This window comes from Balaenoptera musculus, chromosome 14 (assembly GCF_009873245.2).
Source record: "Balaenoptera musculus isolate JJ_BM4_2016_0621 chromosome 14, mBalMus1.pri.v3, whole genome shotgun sequence".
NCBI lineage: Eukaryota > Metazoa > Chordata > Mammalia > Artiodactyla > Balaenopteridae > Balaenoptera > Balaenoptera musculus.
The window spans coordinates 40,342,482-40,364,333 of record NC_045798.1 but is presented as its reverse complement, the minus strand read 5'-3'; the positions used below and the strand labels follow the sequence as shown (position 1 = coordinate 40,364,333).

The 21,852-nt window shown below is 51.1% G+C and overlaps 1 protein-coding gene across 3 annotated transcripts in view; it reads left to right on the top strand.

The window, feature by feature from the left end:
• The window catches only part of TMEM241 (transmembrane protein 241), a 106,662-nt gene extending 103,518 nt beyond the window's left edge, over positions 1 to 3,144 (top strand). For 2 of the 3 annotated variants that reach the window (XR_005016209.1, XR_005016208.1), the window contains one exon: positions 449 to 2,261. Coding sequence is in view for 1 of the 3 variants with exons in the window: in XM_036823368.1 (XP_036679263.1) it covers positions 449 to 509 (61 nt within the window). In the remaining 2 variants the exon portion in view is untranslated. Of the gene's footprint in view, positions 1 to 448 lie in introns of all 3 variants that reach the window. The other variant, XM_036823368.1, reaches the window with a different exon arrangement.
• Positions 3,145 to 21,852: the final 18,708 nt, after the last annotated feature.

Sequence of the window (21,852 nt, the reverse complement as noted above, 5' to 3'; positions counted from 1 at the left end):
AAGGATTCAGAGATTGTCAGCTTAATAATGATAAGATTATGGATATCTGCGTGATTTTATATTCATCAACCCTCTATGGCAAAAAGTACCAGGCGGCTCTGTGGGAAGCCCTCCTCCAGTATTTCTGCCAGAGAGCATTAACGAAGGGCAGTCACTGTCACCTGGTCAGGACGGTTGGGACACATCACCTTCTTCCCTAAGGGGAGGTATCACAACCCACCTTGCAGCCCACTCCCCTCCCCCCGCACAGCTGAGGCTTACCCTGGACGACTGGGCAGTCCCTGGGCCTGACCTCAGAGCGGGGCAGTGCGGGCGGGGGACAAGACGCTCAGCTGCTGGATGAGGGGGCATCCCTTGGCCTGCGGTATGTGGGCACCAGGCAACTCCGGGTGTCCACAGCCCCCAGGCTCCGGGGAGGGGAAAGATGACCTCTTGCTGTTTCTTGCAGCCTCCTGGTCGGCGGCCTTGGAGAGGCCTTGCTGGTTTTCTCAGAGCGGAAGTGCTCCTAAACACAGGGAGAGTGGACTCCCAGGCTGCAGCCGGAGAACACCGCCCTGGGCTATGGAGCTCCCTGTCCCGGCGATAGAAAGAAGAAAGCAAGAACGATGAGACACTGCTGCTCGCTGCGTCGAGGAGAACTTTTTCTGGGGTCTCTGGGCCGCTGCAGAGAGTGGACTGTGTTGAGAGGCTCCCCCAAGTCCTGCTGACTGTGCTGTGAGCCCAGCTGTGGAGAAACAGATCCAGGATTTCACCTGCATGGGGATGGCTCCGCCCACCTTGATTGCCACGCAAGCCTCCTTACTAAACACCCTTCCCAGATAAGCGTTCACTGCCTGCTAGTGGGCCCAAGGTATTGTGTTGCCTTTTTGGTTTTGTTTTGTGATTTTACACCCTTGGAGACTCCTCCGGGGACACCCTTTCCTTGCTGTCAGTCAGGCTGGCTTGCCTAGAACTCACACTCCCCCACCTAGGGGCGCAGAGAGAATTCCTCGAGCTGGCTTCCACTGGGGGCAGGAGTGGAGGAGGTAAATGGGGGTTCTGGGCCAAGTAAGACGCCAGCAAGGACACTACTTCTCCAGAGTGTGTGCTGAAGCCTTCTTATGGTTGTGTGTTGTCTTGAATTCCACACACCCTTTTTTGCCTACCATTAGGGTAACTTGGTGCTAATGATTACCAGAGGGAATAGGATTAATAAGCACTGGTGGAGGAAACAGCAAACAAACATAAATATGTAAACGCACACACAGTTATATTCGTAATCCATTTAATTCCCTGGTATCTCAGAGGAGGTTTCAGATCATTGAACACTGAAATATATTTTTCAGGCCAGATGAAAAATTGGATGAAAACTCTAAACCTTGCCTTTATGGGAGTCAAAAGAAATGAATTTGCATGAAATGGTCATTTGATTCTGAACCCCAATGAAGGTTTAAGAAAATAATGTCTAGCTCCAAATATTCCTGCTCATAAGAGGTTTTCTGAATGCATTATACTCTGCCAGGTGTCAGTTTTGGTCATTTTGAGACGTAGAAGGTAATGAAGTCCAGGGAGTCCTGTCCAGGAAGGATCCAGGCCCTGCAGGGTGGGACACCCCGTTAGTGATGAAGGACCACCTCCAGCATCTGGGAAACAAGCCTTGTCCATTCTTGGCCTTGTGAAGACTAAGGTCAGCTCAGTCAGGCCATTCTTACTGCAGTTTTTTCTCCAAGTTGTTGAAAAAAGAAACAGAAGATGAAACAAATAGGAATGGATTAGTATATTTGGACCTTGAGTACCTTAAATTCATTTCCTTGTCTTTTCCTGGTCTCTGCTTGTCATTTAAGGTAAACATGTTCAGAGTGACCTTTATACATATATAGTTTCACGTTGCTTTTTGTTCCTAATCTGAGATGTCAAACCTTCTACCGAGGATCAAATAGAAAATCTGGGTTTACAATTTTCTTTGTTCTTTCGCTCCCACAAAACCGTCTCTGTACAACTGAGGCCAGTTCTCTCTTTACAGAAAGTGGCATCTGTCCAAATGTCATCTTATGTCTGTCTTTCCAAGTCTCATTTGAGCAAATGGAGATTCCTAAGGCTAGAAAGAGCCATGTACAGTTAACAAACCCCGTCCCCTGTTCCAGCAGGACTGACCTCAGAAACTTCTGCAGCAGACAGAAAAAGACAAATACTGTACGACATCACTTATATGTGGAATCTAAAAAATAATACAAATGAATGTATTTGCAAAACAGAAACAGACTCACAGATATAGAAAACAAACTAGTGGTTACCAAAAAGGAGAGGGAAGGGAAGAGGCAAATTAGGGGTATGGGATTAAGAGATACAAACTACTATATATAAAAAAGATGAGCAACAAGGATATACTGTACAGCACATGGAATTATAGCCATTATCTTGTAGTAACTTTTAATGGAGTATAGTCTATAAAAATATTGAATCACTATGCCGTACACCTGAAAGTTAATACAATATTGTAAATCAACTATACTTCAATAAAAGAAGTAAATGTACCTCAAAAAAACAAAAAACAAAATTTCTGCTGCAGAATTTTAAACCTTTTTTTTTTCTTTTTAAAGAATCTCTAACAAGGATTTTTTCTGGTTTTTGTTTGTGTGATTTTTTTAACTTCATTCCAGAGTCCCATTGTTTTTAAAATCTCAGGTCTTTTCTTACTTTGACACTAGCAAGAGGCAAAGGATAAGATGTTTCTTCAATATACCATCCTGTTTCCTTCAGCTTCCATTTCTTCTTGGGATTTTTTCTTCAAGCTTTTACCACCATCTTTTATGCCCAAGCTCACGTGCTCATCTCTGAACTCAGGGTGAGCCTAGAGGGCTGTAAATCAAGGGACTGGCCTAGATTACTGCTCTCATTCTCTGTGGCTTTCTGGGCCCCTGGCCCCCCTGGTGGGGAATCCTCAGGTTACCCCAGCACTCCCTTTTACCCAAAATGATCTATTTGGTCATGTCCTATCTGGGTCATGTCCTTGCTTGCCCCATGTCAAAGCCAGGGTGTTTTGTCTTTTTATTTGTCCAAATAAAGAATACGCTTTCTGTCAGGAGAAGCAAAGTTCTGTGTGATCGTGTATTATTACTAATCTGCTATGGATATAAGGAAAAATAAACCATTTATTTTCTTGGTAATTGGCCCTTCTCTTCTCTTCAGCCTCGACAGGAGAGTATTGCAGAAAAGGTTGTTATCCGTGGGGAGTGAGTTCTTGCATCTTAAACACAGGCCCAGACTTCTACCAGCATCCAGGCCACTTAGCTCTGCAGAGGGAGGTCCACCCAACTCCTCCCTCTAGCCCTGCCCTGTCCCACAGGGTAACCACCAGCCGTGTGTGGCCGTTGAGTACTGAGAGGGTGCCCCACCCCTACCTACCCCAATGGTATTTACATCCCTTGCAGTTCCTGTCTCTTTCTCTTGAATCCGGTCTGGCTCTGACTTGCTTGCTGCCAGTAGGAGATGATAGAAGCAATGATACCAGACTTCCAAGGCCAGGTTGAAAACCTTGCGGCGCCTGCCTTGGTCTTCTGGAACAGCCTTTGGGAGTCCTGAGCTGCCCTGTAGAAGTCTGACTCCCCTGAGGCGGCCGTGCTGGAGAGACCAGGTACAGGAGCCCTGTAGACAGTCGCTGCTGCACCCAGCCTTCTGGCCACCCCACCAGGCTACCAGACATGTGAGGGGAGCTGCCCTGGACCTTCTAGGACCAGCCCATCTGCCAGCTGAGTGCCATCAAGTGATCTCAGTCAATGCCACGTGGTGCAGAAGCATCAGAGCCTGCATGAATGCCTGACCACAAAATCATGAGATACAGCAAAATTGTTTGAAGCCACTAAGTTTTGGGAAAACTTGTTATACGATAGAGAGCCTCGAATGCCCTTCGTCTCAGGTAGATCCAATCTGAGCACTCTGAGACCCTCCCCTGAATAGACTTGTTCGAGGAGAACCAGTCTGCTCCAGCTGCCCTCCACCCTGGAGCTGCCTGGAGAAGGGGGCCCCCGCTGAGTGTCCAGGGCTTTCCCAGACCCCCGTTACAGGGCAGGACCTGTGCCTTTGGGTCAAAGAACCTCATTCACTCATTCATTCATTCATTCAAAAAATACCGAGAACCCACTATGTGCCAGGCTCTGTTTTGGGGTTGTGGATATATCCGTGAATAAGATGAGTCCCCCTGAAGCTTACTTTCTAGGGGTGGAGGCAGACAATAAACAAGTAAATAATGGAATTTCAGAGAGAGTTAAGTGCTTTTAATAAAATAAAGCCCAGACGGAGACACAGAGTCTTCTGAAAATCTGATGAAAAGTAAGGAATTTCTCTTCCGAAATATGCAGTCACACACACACACACACACACACACACACACACAATTAAGCATGTAGTTGGGGGGTTTATTCTCCCTGAAGTCCATCTATTGGGCCTCTATTGGATTCCAGGTTAAGAACAACTGAGTGAGAACCTCTTTGGGGGACATGGGGTGAAGTCAAGGGTGCCCACAGTGGAATGTGCTGCCGCCCCCCACTGGTCTGAGTGGAGGCCAGGTCACTGGGCCTTGTGCAGACAATGGCGGCCACAGAAGGCTCGGCCCTGCCTCGGGGGTACCCTCAGGCTGGTGTGGGCGAGATGCACAGACTTGAACATGGATCTCATGGTCCATTTCAAGGGCATGACGCACCTGGTAGGAACCTGGAGAGATGCCGGGAGGGAGAGGTCCCAGCTGCGGGGCCCAGCACTGAGAATTACTGTGGGCCGTGCAGAGTGTTGCCCAAAGGGCTTCACTCCTGAGACGTCTCACCTAATCCTCACAAGGAGCCTTTGGCGGAGGAATTGCCATTGGCCTCGTTTTGCAGAGGAGAAGGCAGACACGGAGAAGGTCAGTCACGTCCCTGAGGCCCTCAGCTCGGTGGAGGGTGCGTGGGGATCTGAGGGGCGTTTGTGACCTCCCAGACCTGCCTGTCAGCTCCCACGTGTCTCCCCACGCGAGTCACGGGGGACCCGAGTGAGCAGAGCCGGAGCTGGGGAGTCCGGCCACACTCAGGCAGTAACCGCCGGCGAGGCAGGGCCCAAGAGGCCAGGAGGTGGGTTGGGTCAGGCAAGGGGTGTTTTGTTTTTTTTTTTTTAATTAATTAATTAATTAATTTATTTTTGGCTGTGTTGGGTCTTCGTTTCTGTGCGAGGGCTTTCTCTAGTTGTGGCAAGCGGGGGCCACTCTTCATCGCGGTGCGCGGGCCTCTCACTGTCGCGGCCTCTTGTTGCGGAGCACAGGCTGCAGACACGCAGGCTCAGTAGTTGTGGCTCATGGACCCATTTGCTCCGCGGCATGTGGGATCTTCCCAGACCAGGGCTCGAACCCATGTCCCCTGCATTGGCAGGCAGATTCTCAACCACTGCACCACCAGGGAAGCCCGCAAGGGGTGTTTTGAATGCCTGGGTGGGAAATTATGTTCATGAGCACCCGTGATGCTCTAGATGGGGTGCACGTGCCTCCCCCGTGCTGCGTCGCCTACTCTTCACAACCCTGGACTTACAGAGGACGCCTCCGAGAGCCTGACCGGACAGGAGACCTCGCCACGCTCACCACTCCTGAGCTAAGATTCCAAGATGGCTTTCACGACCCTGCTGCCCTGGCCCGTCCTGTGTTATGCGTTGTCTGTGGGCACTGCCCACCTCACCCCCACCACGGACCACTGCGTTCTGAACAAACCAGAGGAGCCAAGCTCGCCACTGGTGGCCCTCGTACAAGGTCCAGGGCAGTGCTGTCCCCCGTGGGCGTCGGCCACTCGGACCCCACACTGCCTGTCTGCCTGGCAGCTCCCGGGTCCTCTGACCTGGGCGGTAAACCCCTGGGAAGGCTGAGCCCATCCTGGAGCTCACACGGGGCTCCCGTCTGTTCTGGAGACGTTTCAGGGACTCAGACATCCTGTGCTCGTCGTGGAACGGGGGATCCTTTGCTCCTGCTGTGAGCTGATTTTCGGTGGCCTGGCCAGCAGAGGCTTGCCCTGTGCAAAAGCAAACCTTGGCACACAGACCTTCATCCAGTTCCATCCAGGCCCAACCGGGGAGGGGTCTGAAGGAACCGCGCCCCGCTCCACCCCCCAGCTCCCCTCCCTTGGCCGCTGAGGGTGGAATCCCATTTAAACAACCGCCTGAGCCAAAAGGAACATTTGAGTCATTTATTTCCTTCTCGCTGTGTGAAGAGGCCCACGGGCGGGCGAACACAAGGCCTCCGTGCCTGTTTGTCTTCACACCCATCACTCTGAGTGAGCCTCCGGGAGAGCAGTGGAGCCCTTGGAAACGTGGGGACTTAATCCAGGCACCATTCCCTGGCCAGTGGATTTGCGTGACGCATTAAGAAGAGCTGTTTAGCGAAAAGGGCTCTAAGTGGAGATAGACCCCTAGGTTCTGTCCAGGCTCTCTCACCACCCCGGCAAGTGATAGCAATCACTCTTTCATTTACCTCCTCTTCCCTTCATTCATCACATACCTACTCTCCAGCAGAGCTGGCCGCTGCTGGAGGGGACGCCCGGCTCTTCGCACAGGGGAGGCTGTGGGCAGGGTCTGCCTCGCACGGAGAAAGCTGCAAGTTGTCCCTTGTCCTGGCGGAGCAGCTCTGGCCACCCTCTATGTGACTGTCGACTACAGCAAATACACCCTCCCCATTCTCAGGGAGGCCCTGACTCGACAAGACCTGCAGACTGAGAATTTTAAAAAAATAACAGCTTTATTGAGATATAATTCACATACCCTAAAATGTACCATTTTGTTTAAAGTGTTGGGTTTCTTTTTTTTTTTTTTAAGTCTTTACTGAATTTGTTACAATATTGCTTCTGTTTTACGTTTTTTTGGTTTTTGGGTGTGAGGCATGTGGGATCTTAGCTCCTCGACCCGGGATCCAACCTGCAGCCCCTGCATTGGAAGGCGAAGTCTTAACCACTGGGCTGCCAGGGAAGTCCCTAAAATGCACCCATTTAAAGTGTACAGTTTTTAGTATATTCACAGAATTCTGCAACCATCGCCACTATCTAATTTGAGAACATTTCCATCACCCCCAAAAGAAACCCTGTACCTGCTGTCACTCATTTCCCCCCCACCCGCCGCACTCCCACTGACCCAGGCAAATCCATTTTCTATCTCTACACACGTGCCTGTTCTGGAGATTTCCTGTGAACAGGGATCATGCAGTATGCGCCTCTTGTGTTGGACTCTGGTTTTTGAGCAGTTCATGTCCTTCTACCAAAGGCTGCCTTCCCCGGCAGCCATGCCCCTGCCTGGGGGGGGGGGGGGTTGCGGTGAGGGGTGAGGTGGGATCCTGAACATGGAGCATGGAAAAGCTGGGGGTGGGGAGAAGGGACCCCCAGCACCTGGAGGTGGGTGAGGGAGCTCCGGAGAGCGGCAGTGGGAGGGGGTGGGCCATACTCTTCCAGAGCCCGGTGGCCACGGTTAAGGTTTATTTTTTAGCCAACGCCCTTTATGATCCCCAGGCCTTCAGTAAAGTCTGTTACACAGCACAGCCTGGTGTTGGCTGTCCTCTGGGGAATAAAGGGCCTGGGTCCCCCATTGGTGGTGAAGCTGGACAGGGGAGAGGAGGCCCGGTCACCACTATCCAGCCGGTGGTACCACTTTAAAAAGCTCCCAGATCTGTCCTCGTCTCTCCAGGGGTCTTGAAGGTACAATGGAGTCAAACCCGTCATTATATTTGTATGTGTGTGTGTCGACTACTCATTACACGTTCTCTAAGTAAAGCACTCTCTCCCGGGAGAAAGGAGAGAACAGACGTGGCGGGTTTGCAGGTTCGCCCTAGACAGAACAGACCCATGCCCACAGGTGACAGAGGACGTGGACCAGGAGGGGAACCGAGGGCACTGCCGTGAGAATTTTGAAACCATAGAAAACAATCAGAAACAATGTATATCAACAGCATGTGTGAAATAAGCCACAGTTCAAAGTTAAGGGGAATAACCAAACCATGAAAATTACCTCCAACTAATATTTGCTATTATTTAGAACATTGAACATATTTTCAATAACTTAAAAGTGAATGTATATTCTTCACATCTCCTAATCCCCCCATGAAGTACAATTTCTTTTCAGTAGATTTAAATAATACATCCAAATATTTACTCATAGTAGGAGATTCTGGCATTAACTATAGTTGAGTTTAACAGAACTATAGAAAATCATGAAGATATATGCAGCATTTAAAAATGATCACTTGTAGCAATTCCTTAGAAGTCCTAGAGGAGAAAGGCAGTTCTCTACTTCCTAATTGCACCTAAGGTTTATGCTGCATAATGTAATTCAGCAGAACAGCATTCTGACCAATGATAAGCAACTTATAGAAAATTCTTTCGCCTATTCAATGTTTCATTTTAAAGCTACTATTTTGACCGTCTCCAGCACCAGCCCCAGCCCCAGCCTTGGCCTCACGGTGGAGGCAGTTGGTAACCTCACCTCTGCGCGTGGGGAACGGATTCTATGACGGAGGGTCCGTGGCTCCCCCCCTCGGCTGCCCACCACGCACCCCTCCCAGCCATGTCCATTTGTCCGTCCTGCAGGCTCTGGCTCAGCTTGGCCCCAGCTGCCCCAGGAGTGCTGGGGCTCCAATCCCATCTCCAGGACCCAGACGAGCTCAGGATCCAGATGGCTAATTGCTAACCCCTTATACATTTCCTCTTCCTTAGTGTATTTGTTTGCTAGGGTTCCGGTAACAAAGTACCACAGACTGAATGGCTTAAACAGCAGAAATGTCTTGTCTCACAGTTCTGGAGGCTGGAAGTCCAAGATCAAGGTGTCTGTGGGGTTGGTTCCTTCTGACGGCTGAGAGGGGTGGCTCTGTTCCTGGCCTCTCTCCCTGTATCTCTTCCCATGGTCTCCTCTCTGTGCAAATTCCCCCTTTTTATAAGGACATATTGGATGAGGACTCACCCTAATGAACTGATTTTAACTTGATTACCACTGCAAAGACCCTATCTCCACATAAGGTCATTGAGGTACTGCGGGTGAGGACTCCAACATACCTTTATGGGGTGGGAGGACAAAATTCAACCCATAACACTTAGTAATAGAAATTAGTTTTATTTGAGTGACTGTGTATAAAGCTAACAGATACATTCCCAGCCTCTCTTGTAACCATGCCGCTTATTTGAGTAGGTTCCAACCAAGGAGATGTAAGCAGAAGTTGGTGGGTGAGACTTTGGGGACAGTTGCTTAAAAGAGCTCAGATAGGTAAATCTTCTGCTTTCCTTCTGCTTCTTGCCTGGGTTGAGGACATGATAGCTGGAGCTCTAGCATCTATAGTGGGCCTTGAGACAACCTTGAAGTTGGAAGTTGTGGCCTTAGGATAGTGGAACAGAAGCTAGAAGGAGCCTGGGTCTCTGATGAGATAATGGGGCCACCGTGCCACCTGAGGGCTGCCCACCTCCAACCATTTTAAGTGAGAGAAAATAAAAAATTCTCCTATGTTATTTCTAGCCTCTGTTACTAGCCCTTGATGGCAACCCTAATGGAAAAAGCCTCCAAGGAGCCAGGATGGTGCTGTGGGGAAGACACGTACTAATACTTTGGCACGAGACAGACCTGACTGGGTCTGGACCCTTTATACACATGGTTGTCTCACAGCATAGAAATGACCTCTCTGCTTGTCTGTCCTACCCCTACATTGTGAGCTCCTTAAAGGCAGGGTCCATGTCTGTTTGTCTTTGTTTTCCTGGTGCCTTGCACAGAGCTGCACATAAAAGTGCTCACTGAGTGTTGATCTGAACAGATTTTAAATCCTCTACACTTACAGCTCTGTGGTCTTGGACTCTGAGTCTTAATTTCATTAATGATAAAAAAAGGAGGTTATAATACCAGGGCTGTATTAAAGATGAAACACGATTAAATGTATAGCATTTAGCACTTGTTGGATGTCCAAGGAACGGTAGCCCTTATTAGTATTAAGACCACATTTTCTACAAAATCCTAGTTCTAGGCCCAGTGTGATGCTCCATTTACTTCTGATGACCAGACTTTTGCTTTGTCCTAAGAGCAAGTCTCTGACATACGCACATTGTATTCATTGGGTTCCCGTCTTATTCTCTTTGCCTTCTTTTGGTCTTGAGAACCTCATTGGTACACAAGTCCCTGGGTTGCCTGGGTTCCAATTCTGGCATCTCCTAGTCTGTCCGTTTGAGTGCAGGTAAGCCTTCCATGCTCAGCTTGGTGATCATCTAAGTCAGGACACAGGGAGCATGGGGGGCTTTACATTCTATCTGATGGTCCTGGTCATAGAAGAGGGTCTTCCCATGAAGAGAGCAGCAGAGATGGCCCCAGTGTTCCACCCTTCCCAGTGCCCAGGCCATTTGCAATGCGATGGAGCCATTTCCCCACTGCTTGAATCTGAGCTAGCCTTGTGACTTGTTCTGGCTGATAAATGCAGTGAAAGTTACACTGCCAATTTTGTGTTAAGGCCTTGAGAAGTCTCGGACACTTCCACTTGTATTCTTAGACTTCTCTGAGCCCTCTTCTTGACCAGTTCAGCAAGAATCCTGCCAAGCCAGTTTAGCAAGAATGCCCCCTCCCTCCACTTGGTACCTAACCGAGTTCCTCTTGGTATTTTTCCATCCACTGACTCGCTCACCCTGCCCATTGGCTATAAATCCCCAGCTGCTTCTGTTGTGTTCAGAGTTGCATTCAATTTTTATCTCCTATTACAATTGACCCCTATTGCAATAGTCTTGAATAAAGTTTTCCTTGCCTGTTTAACTCTACCTGATGCACGTTTTCTTTGACTGCTTCCACCATGAGAACAAGCCCGGACTAGCCTACTGGAGGATGAGAGACCACGTGGAACAGAACTAAGTCCTCCCAGCTGAGGCTGTCCTAGACCAGATGCCCTCAGCTGACTGCAGTCACATAAACAAGCCGGGTCAAGATTGGATGAACTAGGCTCAGGCCAGCCGACCCCAAGGCTCATGAGAAATAATAAATATTTGTTAGTTTACTCCACTATGATTTGGGGTGATTTGATTTGCAGCAATATTGTGTCAATAGCCTATGGGTACAGAGGAGAAGAAAAGGGAAGAAAAGCAGAGCAGGACCTTTTGAAAGACTCCCCCCATCTTGAGCACCGTGGGTCCTGCACGGTGTTATGATTCCTGTAGTGATAGTGAGGGACAGCCCTGTGTCTTTGACTGCCACTCCCGGAAAGGAGGGACTAGAGCTGCAGCTGACTGTGTGGGTCCCACAGGCACCAGGCTGCAATAGAGAAGGGAGGGAGGATGGGGCACTGGGCAGGAAGGGACCGGCTAGCTCTGGGGCTGCCCTCATGGGATGTGCCAGCTGGGGAACAACCAAGTCCTGTATTCCAAATCCCTTCAAGTGAAGGCACTGGGACTGAGCTATTCATAGCAGGTGAAGAACTCTGCAGTGTCAGCGGTGGAGCACGCCCTGTGCAGGAGTCAAAGTCGCCCCTCGAATGTTCTCCTCCTCAGTCCGGGGCTCCACCCTGCCCGGGCCTCCTGTCCTCCTCGCAGCTTCTCTTGCCTCCTCAGCCCATTACCCTTTTTCTAATTTTTACAATTGTGGTAAACGATGCATAAGGTAAAATTTATCATTTTAAAGTGTACAATTCAGTAGCAATAAGTACATTAACAGCGTTGTACAACCATCACCACTGTCCATTTCCAGAACTTTAAAAAATCTCAAATAGAAATTCAGTACCCATTAAATAATAACTCCCCATTCCCTCTATTCCCCGGCGTCCCAGCCCCCAGCCCCTGGTAACCTCTATTCTAGGTGCTGTGTTTATGGATTTGCCTATTCTAGGTACATCATTTGAGTGGAATCATATATTTCATTGGCCAAAAAGTTTGTTCGGGTTTTCCTGTAACATCCGAATGAACTTTTGGGCCAACCAATATTTGTCCTTTTGTGCCTCTCAGCCCTTTTTTTTTGGTTGCGCCGGGTCTTACTTGCGGCACTTGGGCTCCTTAGTTGTGGCATGCGAACTCTTAGTTGCAGCATGCATGTGGGATCTAGTTCCCTGAACAGAGATGGACCCCGGGGCCCCTGCACGGGGAGCATGGAGTCTTAACCACTGCACCACTAGGGAAGTCCCTCAGCCCTTTATTCTTACCGAAAGTTTTGTTTCCAGACATCTGAAAAGCAGCCCACCAGGGATATGCACTTTCTTTAATTCCCATCCCCCTTCCTTTGACTTGCAAGTGTTGGGTTACATGACCTCGGCCTTGGGGTGTCCCTGTCCCCATCAAATCCCCAAACAAAACAAACGAATCACTCTTCCTGATCACACTGAACAGGGCCTGTGAGGATGCCCCGCCTTGCATTTTCCTTTCTGCCTGTTGGGCCCAGCTGTTCTCACCACCCGCTCCGCACCCCTGGCTGCGCTCGCTCCAGTTGGATGGGGAGCATTGAGGTCACTGTGAGCCTCAGGTTTGTCTAACCGACCCCCAGAGGGCAGGGTCCACATTCCTTGAGCAGCCCCAAGGGGCCTGCCCAGTTTTAGGTCAAAAGCTCCACAAGTAAGCTGAGCCTCAATAGCAGAAGCCCTGGCTTGAGGTGAGTTGGAATCAGACCAGCCCAGTGGGGTCAGAACAGCCCGGTGGAGCCTGAGGTCTGTAGGCAGCTTGTCTGTATGAGTCAATGAGGTAAAGGAGATGATGGGGAAAATGCAGAATATTTACGTTTCCGCCCTCTGTTGCTCCTCCCTGCACCTTACACAGCCTCACTCTCTCACACACACACACACACTCACACACACACACACTCACACACATGCTCTTTCACGCACTCACACACTTGCTCACACCTGCCTCAGGGACGCACGTTTTCAAGGCCTGAGGTGAGAGGGCTACTACGGGCATAAATCAACGATGTGTTCTACAGGAGCCTGGGCGCCGTGAGCGGTGGGATCAAAGGTGACCCTGAGAGGGAGAGGTGGTTTTCTCTCACTTCCTTGAGAGCGCAGTGCTGCTTTGGCCCTTTGGCACCCTGGGGACAGCACCTGGGGGCCCGTGGGCAGGGGCAGAAGCAGCCCTTGAGGTGAGGAGGCGGCCTCAAGAGGCTTGAGGGCCTGCGGAGACCCAAGGCGGGGGCGGGGGGGGGGAGAGGGAGGGGGGAAGGGAGAGGGCCAGGAGGGGGAAGGGCTGGCGGCTTGTTGTTCTGTGTCTCACCCCCCGGGACTCTCAGGTTGCCTTCCATCAACTTCGCCCCAAGCAGGAGCACCAGACAGTAAATTCCACCTTGTCCTCAGGCATGGAGTTTATTTTCATGCTTTACTTTCATTCTGAAGCTGATTCTTCATTATTGAGACTTCTCTACTTGCCTTTCCTGCCTGGTCTTTCCCAGCCCCCTTGGTCAGGGGTGTGTGTAGCTGCCTCTGTTGGGCAGGGGGCTCTGGGCTGGAGTTGAGGAACCCCACGGAGCCCCAGTTCTTTACAGTGGGAAAGATAATCTAGTCCCCTCGTAGGTTTGCAGACTTACACAGGAAACAGTTATATATGTCTATATGATATGTATGTGTAAACACACATCCACCACACATGTATGTACCTATGTATATGTACGTGCACCACACACAGACCACTTATGGCTGTATGGTGCTTGGCCCGGCACCCAGCACATCATAAGCCATAAGTGTTCTTGTTGACCCTTATCATCATCTGGAACTCTCCCTAGCAGTTGGCTTTCTGTGGCAGGGGACTTGGGGTGTCCGAGAAAATGGAGTGTGACAAGGTAAAGTGACTTTAAGATCTCTTAGCACCTGGAACATGCTGTCACCCAGAAGCCCTCATGCATTCATTCGTTCCTTCAGGAAGTCACAGAACAGGGCAGATTACGTTCTCTACACGTTCGAAAGCACCAACCTCAAACGGCTCCCTGCACTATGGAAACGATCATTTCTCAGGCTGGTTCACTTTCCCTGTCTCTACAACTATTCCAAACGTTTTCGCTCTCTTCAAGCCCCGTCCCCTTCTTGCCCTCCTCCTTCCCGTTTGGGTGGGCCCCGCCACTTAAAGGGAAAATGGAAGCTGTCAGAGGAGAACTGTCACCTTCCCAATCTCATCCGGACAAACCTGCTCACCTGGGCACATCTCTTCCCTGCTTTCCCCAGTTGAGAAGTCCTTCCTCTCCATCTTCACGTGACTCCCTCGCCTCTGCTCATTTTGATTCCAGCCCCTCCTGCCTCCTCAGGAAACTGACCTGCCCTCTCTTGGTTCTTTGAACTTTCCCTGTCAGCTGGCTTTAAATACCCTCAAGTCTCTCAACACAGCAACAAAAAAACAAGAACACAAAATGTCGAACTTGACTTCTTTCTTTAACCTTGCTGTCATAAGCTGGCTCCCCAAGTATGACCAACATACCTCCTGATAAGACAAAGCCGAGGGCACCGCTGCTGCCCTGGCAAGGAGGGGAGAACAGCAATGCTTGGATTTCAAAGCCAGGAAGACAAGGTCAGAATTTTGGTTTGAAGTGAGTACTGTATCTCAGTGTGGGGATTTAGGATCAGGTAACGATCACAATACCACAGTCCAGGATGGGTGGAGACAGCAAGGTGAGGGGTTCAAAGAATCTTCAGGCACAAACTGGAGATACTTTTCACGGAAGAGTTGTCTTGGGGGAAGTTTCCATAGTAAACACTATTTGCTTGGGAGGACAGTCCCCCCAAGAGTAAAGAAATGCTAATGAAGATAGCAGAAGAGCCCCGTCTTGCAACTGTGGGTGGGCAGTAAGGTGTGGTTTCACTTCCCTCATCTAGGCTGAGTATGGGTAGAACGTTCTGGTTCTCAGCCTCGAGCTTCTGCCCTCACTCCTTCCTCCTGTTCACGACTACACTTCTGAGAAAAACCCTTCTCTGCTTGCTGAGGCCATTTCCTCCCCTCCCACTCATTCCTTAGCCCTGCAACCCGACTCCAGGCTCCCTGGAAAGCAGGGCTCACTACGCCAAAGCCTGGATGCCACGGTGGCCTTATGGTCTCCCCGTCGAGTTCCTGGGGGCAGCGCTTGGGGGTAATTTGGGTGCGGCAAGGCACCCAGAGCCCATCTGCCACCGCTCCCAGGTGCTGGGTCACCAAGTGGCAGCCAACACCAGTGTCTGCCCAGCAGTGGGGACACGAAAGGAGCCATAGCAACTCCCTTGGGCTGGGTGGCGGAGAGTAAATGAGTGAAATGCCATGGGAATCAGGAGACTTCCAGCTGGACCCAAAGAAACAGGCTGGGAGCAGGAAATGGAATCAGGGCACTTGGAGGATCGCTGTGGAAGGACACTTCCTTGTCATCTCTCCGAGTCTCCTGAGATCCGAACTCCTCAAGTCTAGGGTCCATCACAGGCCAGGGCAGGCGGTCTCAGCCCTTCCCAGCCTCTCACTCCAAGCTCTGCAGCCCAGGGCTGGTCTGGTCTGACTAGGGCCAAGTTGGTGGGTGGCCTGGAACTCTGGACGAAAGTGACCCAGAGGCCAAGTGCAACGTCGGCTCTGCTTCGGGGTTCATTGAACAGAAGGCCCTTCCTTGGAAACATCTGTGCCCCCGTCTCAGCGGGTAAAGTGCTGGCTTCAGGGCCCTGCTGTCCTCGTCTTTCCCCCAGTTTAGCCTGCAGGAAAGTGACCTTGTGAGGGAAGGGGGAGAGGTCCCAGGAGAGTGTCTGGGAGTCAAGGTGAAATAGGACTCCCAGGTGTTAACAGGCCTTGCCAAACTCCTTATACTGACCCCCTTCCAAGAGAGGACCACCTGCCCAGCCTCCGCCAGGTAAAGATAGTTCAAGAGCTGGGTCCCTGCACCCTGTACCACTCTTCCATAACCACCATGCTCTGGCCTCTCCACCGCCCTCTTCCCTCCCTGGCTGGTGGCCCAGGCAGTTGGGTCCTTGCCGCCTCTCTGCACGGCAGCCCTGACCACCCTTGCTCGCCCTGCACAGAGGCCGTTCCATTTCCTCCGGGTCTCTAGGGAGCTCATTCACCCTCTGCACCCCTGACCATAAATAACAGGGCCTACTGGTCCTCTGAGGGGTCACATCACTCAGCTGCACCACACGGCTCCAGCAGCCAGCTGCCCCATGGGACAGGGCTCATCTCATTAGGCTCGTAGGGGTCCCGGCATTCCCTCTCCCCCTACCCTCTGTTCCCTGCCCTCCTACCACCCAGCTCCTCTGAAGGATCAGGAGCAGACCTACGTTTCTCCAGCTGCCTGGCAGAATGTCATCTTCTGAGCACAACAGTCAGAAAGGTGTCCTTTCCTCCAGGCTTGTGTCGTGGACACAACTTGGTGGGTGAAGCTACGGCTGAATTCCAGCCTGCCACCCAGCACCTCCTCACAGCTGCGCAGCTATGCACTCCATGGAGACCTTGGGTCACCTAGACCCTGGGAATCCAAGTGAGTTACTGTACCTTCCCCATCTGGTCCTAGATGCCATATCTGTGCTCCAATAGCCTCCCCTACAGAGCAGGACTTTTTATTTATATTCTTTGCTAACTCAGTGAAGTTCAATTATAAAAATAATTATGTCCATTTATGGAACACCTACAGGTGTCTACTGTAGCATCTCACTTGATCCTCCAGAACCCCTCTGATGGGAGGTATTAAGACCCCCTTAGGAGGCCAGCACCCTTCAGTGTCTGGCTTGAGGTCACCCGGTCTGCCGGCCCCGGAGCCCCCTCCTTCCTTTCTCTGCCTGCCTCTCCCAGGGTCACTACCTCTGGGCTCCCCATGGGCTGCTACTGAAAATCATCCCTCCCGTTCTGGGCCCTCCTGCTTCTGGCTGCATGCTCTTCCCAGAAAAATCTCTTGCCCGCAGTCTCCCCTTGAAAACTGCTTCCGCCCCTCTGTCCAATACATAAGGAGAGGGGAAAGGAATCTATTCCATTTGTGTCTTGTTTATATTTTGCAAATAAAAATGAAAATTGGTTTCATGGGAGAAGGCAGCTGCCTTAGGAAAAAATTGTACCTGGTTTAGAATCTCATAAAACAGTCTGTAGTTTTCACCAGGACTTCCAGATACACCTCAAAGGGGATCTGCTTCCTTTTTCTTAAGGCAGTAAAAAAATATATAGAGTGAGTGGTTCTGGCAGAGATGCCATCAGCCTCCCCACTGGACCCCCAAATTTTCTTTCTGGTCATCGTTTATGATGAGCTCCTGTTCAGAAGCCCCTCATTAGAGAACCACCAAGAATCCGAGGTCCCCAGGGAAAGCCCAGTTGGCAGAGAGGGACTGGATGCCACCAGTGCCCTGAGGAGGGCTGTTCAGGGTCAGGTTCACCGTAGCTAAACCGCCTTTTTTGAAGGGGCGTGTGATCTTCTTGAGCTTTCCCATCCTTGTCCTCCTGCTTTCCAGAATGCTTTGGAAGTATAGGCAGCCCTGGAAAGGCCATCCTTGATGGGACACGCTGTCCTCTACTCTGCCAGCTGGCTGTGTCAGGCGGGCTTAGCACCAGCAGTTGAAGTGAGTTCAGCGAGGACACTATTTATGGAGGCGTGGACAGGTTAAGGGACCAAGAAGGGGTGGTGAGACCCGGGGGACTAGCAGGGTCCTTTGGGTGGGGTGGGGGGGCTGACTGTGGAACACACCCCTGGACCTGGTTCTCCGCCTGCTCTCACTCTCCCTCAGTGTCTCTCCTTGTCAGAACCTCTTCGGCAGCTGGAGGGCAAGGGCACCTGGGTGGTGTGTGGTCTGCAGGGTGGAACCTGGGTGGGACCCGAGGAGAGAATTGAGAGCTGCAGAGAACAACCCACCCAGTGTGGTGATTGTTTTGTGATGGTTCATTCAACTCAACCAATATTTGGTAAATTCCATGTGCCAGGAACTGTGCTGGGCGCCTAGGGATATGGCGATGGATACCTTTCCTGCCCTCCTGAACCCTGTGGTCTAGAGTAGCAGCTAATGATGACCGTGAAAGTGCTTCTCTGCACCTCTGACGAGCGCCTGAGTCCTGCATGTGATGACTCGGGGCTGAGGCACGAATAGTCTCAAACAGCTCATAATCCCTAAGCCATTCTTTGGCTCCACTGTGTGATGTGAGTTTCCCTGCCAGTGGACGGCCTGCCCGAGGTATACTTGGCTTAGCTTTAGAGCAAAACAAATGTGCATTTCCTAGCCACACACAGACAGGAGGAACAGCGGCCAAGGAACACGCAGAGCAGAGGGGCAAAGAGAATTTGTGTTCATTGGGACACACCGTGGAAAAGCCATATGTGCGCAATGAGAAACCAATGGGTCGAACGCTGCTGGACTCCCACCCTGGCCGTGTTATCCTCACTGTGATCTTCTGATTACTTCGGAAAGCCTCTTAGCTCACCTGTTGCAGAATCACATTTCCCCCAAAGCCCACATTCTACCAGGGCCGAGGACGGTGTCCCACATCAGCTATGAAGGCTGCTCATACCTGAGAGGATGGCGGTCTGGACTTTGCAGCTCTGGATCCCTTCTCCCCGCTGCATGGAAGGGCTGGCGGTTGCTGGGTGGGGTGGGGAGAAGACCCCACCTCATCGGAGAGGCCGTGAGTGCAGCAGGTCCAGAGCGACATCTGACATCAGTCTGGCTCTGGCCTCTCCACTTTCTTAGCTTCTCTGTTTTGACCCGAGCTTGAGGCAGCACAGCTGGTTGGGCTTGGGGATCAGACAGACCTGGATATGAAATCCCCTGCCTTTGCCACTTCATGGCTGGGGCAAGCAAAGTCACCTTTCAGAGCCTCAGTTTCCTCATCTCTGAAATGGGAGCACGAGACCTAATTTTACAGTTTGTTTGTTAAGGGTAAAATAAGAACATGGGCTTTAAGGGCCAAGCACAGGGCTGGCAGGTGCTATCTGCTTGGTGATTAAGGGCCCTTGTCAAACATTGTGTCCAAGGGATTATCTGTGTCTCTGGCTTCTCACCAATCTGTCCAGGTGCCCCAGTAAGGAATCTCCTTGATTTCATCCTGTCTTCTTGATCTTCACTCACTGGACCAAACAATTGCTCTAACTTGCCCACCTTGTCACCTGTGTGCCAGGCTGATTCCTGAGTGGCAATTTCCAGCCCTGTTGCCTTGGGCTCGTCCATTCCAGGTCCATCCGGGGAGTCTTTCCTGCCCCTGGAGCATCCCCACTGTTGGGGCTCCCTCTGGAGAACAGTATCACGGCACCTGGAGAGGGTGCCTTCTACTCACTTCCAGTGGTCTCTCACCAACCTCTGGAAGCATCTCAGGGGCAGGCCCTTGGGGTCCTTGCCGTCACCCACAGAACACAGGGTAAGACACATTTTATAAAATGCTACATGGACCTCAATGAAGGTCAATCTGCAAGCAAACTGGAGATCTGTTCATCATGATGTCCCAAGGTCATGACTGTACAGCTCCCCAGCTCTGGTAGAGGGGGCTCATGCTCCAGCACCCACCGCGGCTCTGACCCTCCACTATCACAACTCTCCACCTGGGCGTGGACCTGAGAACCTGAGATACAGGCCTCACCCGGGCAGTGACCTTAGTCAACACCAGATGAAATGATCCCTATAAGCCAGCTCTGCGCTTGGGACCTACTATCGGTTAACTGTACCTTTATCCAATTTAAATCTTTCTGGCCATGTGCATCCACAAAAATGTTAGATGAGGCAGTTAGGTAAACAAGTGTCAAAACTACCTTTCAGTGAGAGATTGGCACTGTTCTTTTTGGTATTAAAAACCATCTACAGGACTTCCCTGGTGGCACAGTGGTTAAGAATCCGCCTGCCAATGCAGGGGACACAGGTTCGAGCCCTGCTCCGGGAAGATCCCACATGCTGCGGAGCAACTAAGTCCGTGGTCCACAACTACTGAGCCTGCGCTCTAGAGCCCACGAGCCACAACTACTGAGCCCGAGTGCCACAGCTACTGAAGCCCGCACGCCTAGGGCCCTTGCGCCGCAACAAAAGAAGCTGCCGCAGTGAGAAGCCCGTGCACCGCAATGAAGAGAGTAGCCGCCCACTCACCGCAACTAGAGAAAGCCTGCACGCAGCAACGAAGACCCAACGCATCCAAAAATAAATAAAATTAAGAAAAAAAGACATTACAGAGATTTGTGAAAAAAGTAAAACAATGCCACTCTTCCCACTAGATTAAAAAAAAAAATCTACAGTTCCTCTGTTTTAGACAACTTTATACATGAGTAGTATCTTTTTTCAGACAGAAAATTTATTTCCTATGCGTATATGGAGGAATAATACCTCTCAGATTTTAATGCATACAAATGTCCACAGAATCTTGTTGAGATGCAGATTCTGCATTTGTAACAAGGCCCCAGGGGATGCCAACTTTGCTGGTCCTCAGACCACACTTTGAGTAGCAAGATGGTAGTGGAGACGGTACACAGGTAAGTGCCATCCTCGCCAGGTGTGTCTTCAGGGTTCAGCCAGCCCAGTGTTTGCAGACTTTCTGGAATATCTCTTTAGAAGTCTGCATGGCTCTTTGTGCAATGGGGGCTGTCAGAGCGAGCACTCCCTGCTTTGACAGTGAGAGGACCATTGCCCTTGAATTATTATTTTCTTCTTTTATAGCTTTTTGCCTTGTTCTGCCTTGCACTTGCACTCCTGGAAGACGCTTTCAAGTTGGTGCTGACAATATGTGACTCCAAATTTATAGCCTTGATGTTTCTTCCCTTGGACGGTCCTCAACACTCTACCTGGTCCTGCTGGGCCCTGGCCAGCAATGTCCTTAACCAAACGGTCCCGACAGCCTCTAGGAGATGAACTCAGGCTGTCCCTGGGGTGGGGGAGCCCTGGGATGCTCCGCCCCACACAGAGAAAACAATTAACAGGTAACAAAACTACCTGGCTCACATTTGCTTTGTTCCAGCCCACCCCTCCTCTGCACAGACAGATTGCAACGGAGGCAAGAAGGCCGGCCGTTCCGCACTGAACCGGAAATGTCTGAGAAAGAGCTCAGCGGTAGGGCGATAAACAGACCTATGTGCTGCTGGGGGAACGGAGGGGCCTGTGGTACGCAGTGGTTTGTGCGGAGTATGGGGAGGCCCGAATGGGTCTGCTGGGTGGGCGACCAAAAGAACAGAGGAAGTTCTGGTCAGGAGAAAAAAAACCAAGGAAAACAAACAGCTTTGCCTTTGGTGTGGATTTCCTGCTTTAATGCAGGTTTGATTGGAGGGAAAGAAGGGAAAGGAGTGACCTCTACTGTCACCGGCCTGAGGCCTCAAGGCCTTTGGGGGATGGGGACTGATCCTTCCCGGGCAGGGTGCACAGCGGGCCCACTGCTTGGGGACAGGGCAGCTGCCACCGGGCCGGCTGCTCCTTGCTTTCCATCTCTAACCTGACTTCACAGTCAGGGCACCAGAGGACAGACCCCCCCCCCAAGTCTACCAGGCCAGTCTGGGGAAACCAAGTCAGGTGGGGCGGCTCCTGCCATCCCGAGGAGCGTGGGCTTCCCCAGACCCTTGGCCTTGAGGAGAACTGCAGAGGCTTCAGGCGGACCGAGAGGGAGCAGGGTTTGCAAGGGGTCCAAACCTGCCGCTGTGGTGGACGGTGGAAGGGCGGAGCCTCGGGGTCTTCTAGAACAGTCTGCCGAGTGGCCGCCTTCTCTCCACACAGGCACAGGTTGCCTCCACGACTCCTTGCCAAAGCCCGAGGCTGGGAAGTGACTGGCAGTCACCACATCCCAGGAGGTGCCGGCAGTGACCTCGGTGCCCTGGCCTCCGCCTCATTCCCCTTTTCCTTCGGAAAGCTCATGTGATGGACAAGGAAAAGGAGAGCTCTGGACAAAATCTTTCATTCTCAGCCTCCATCCCAACTAAATTAAAACCAATAAACTCCCCACTTAACAAACCCACAGGTCAAAATAGATGTTTAAATTAAGTCTTAAAAAAAATGGACACACAACTTCTTTTTTTTTTTTTTTT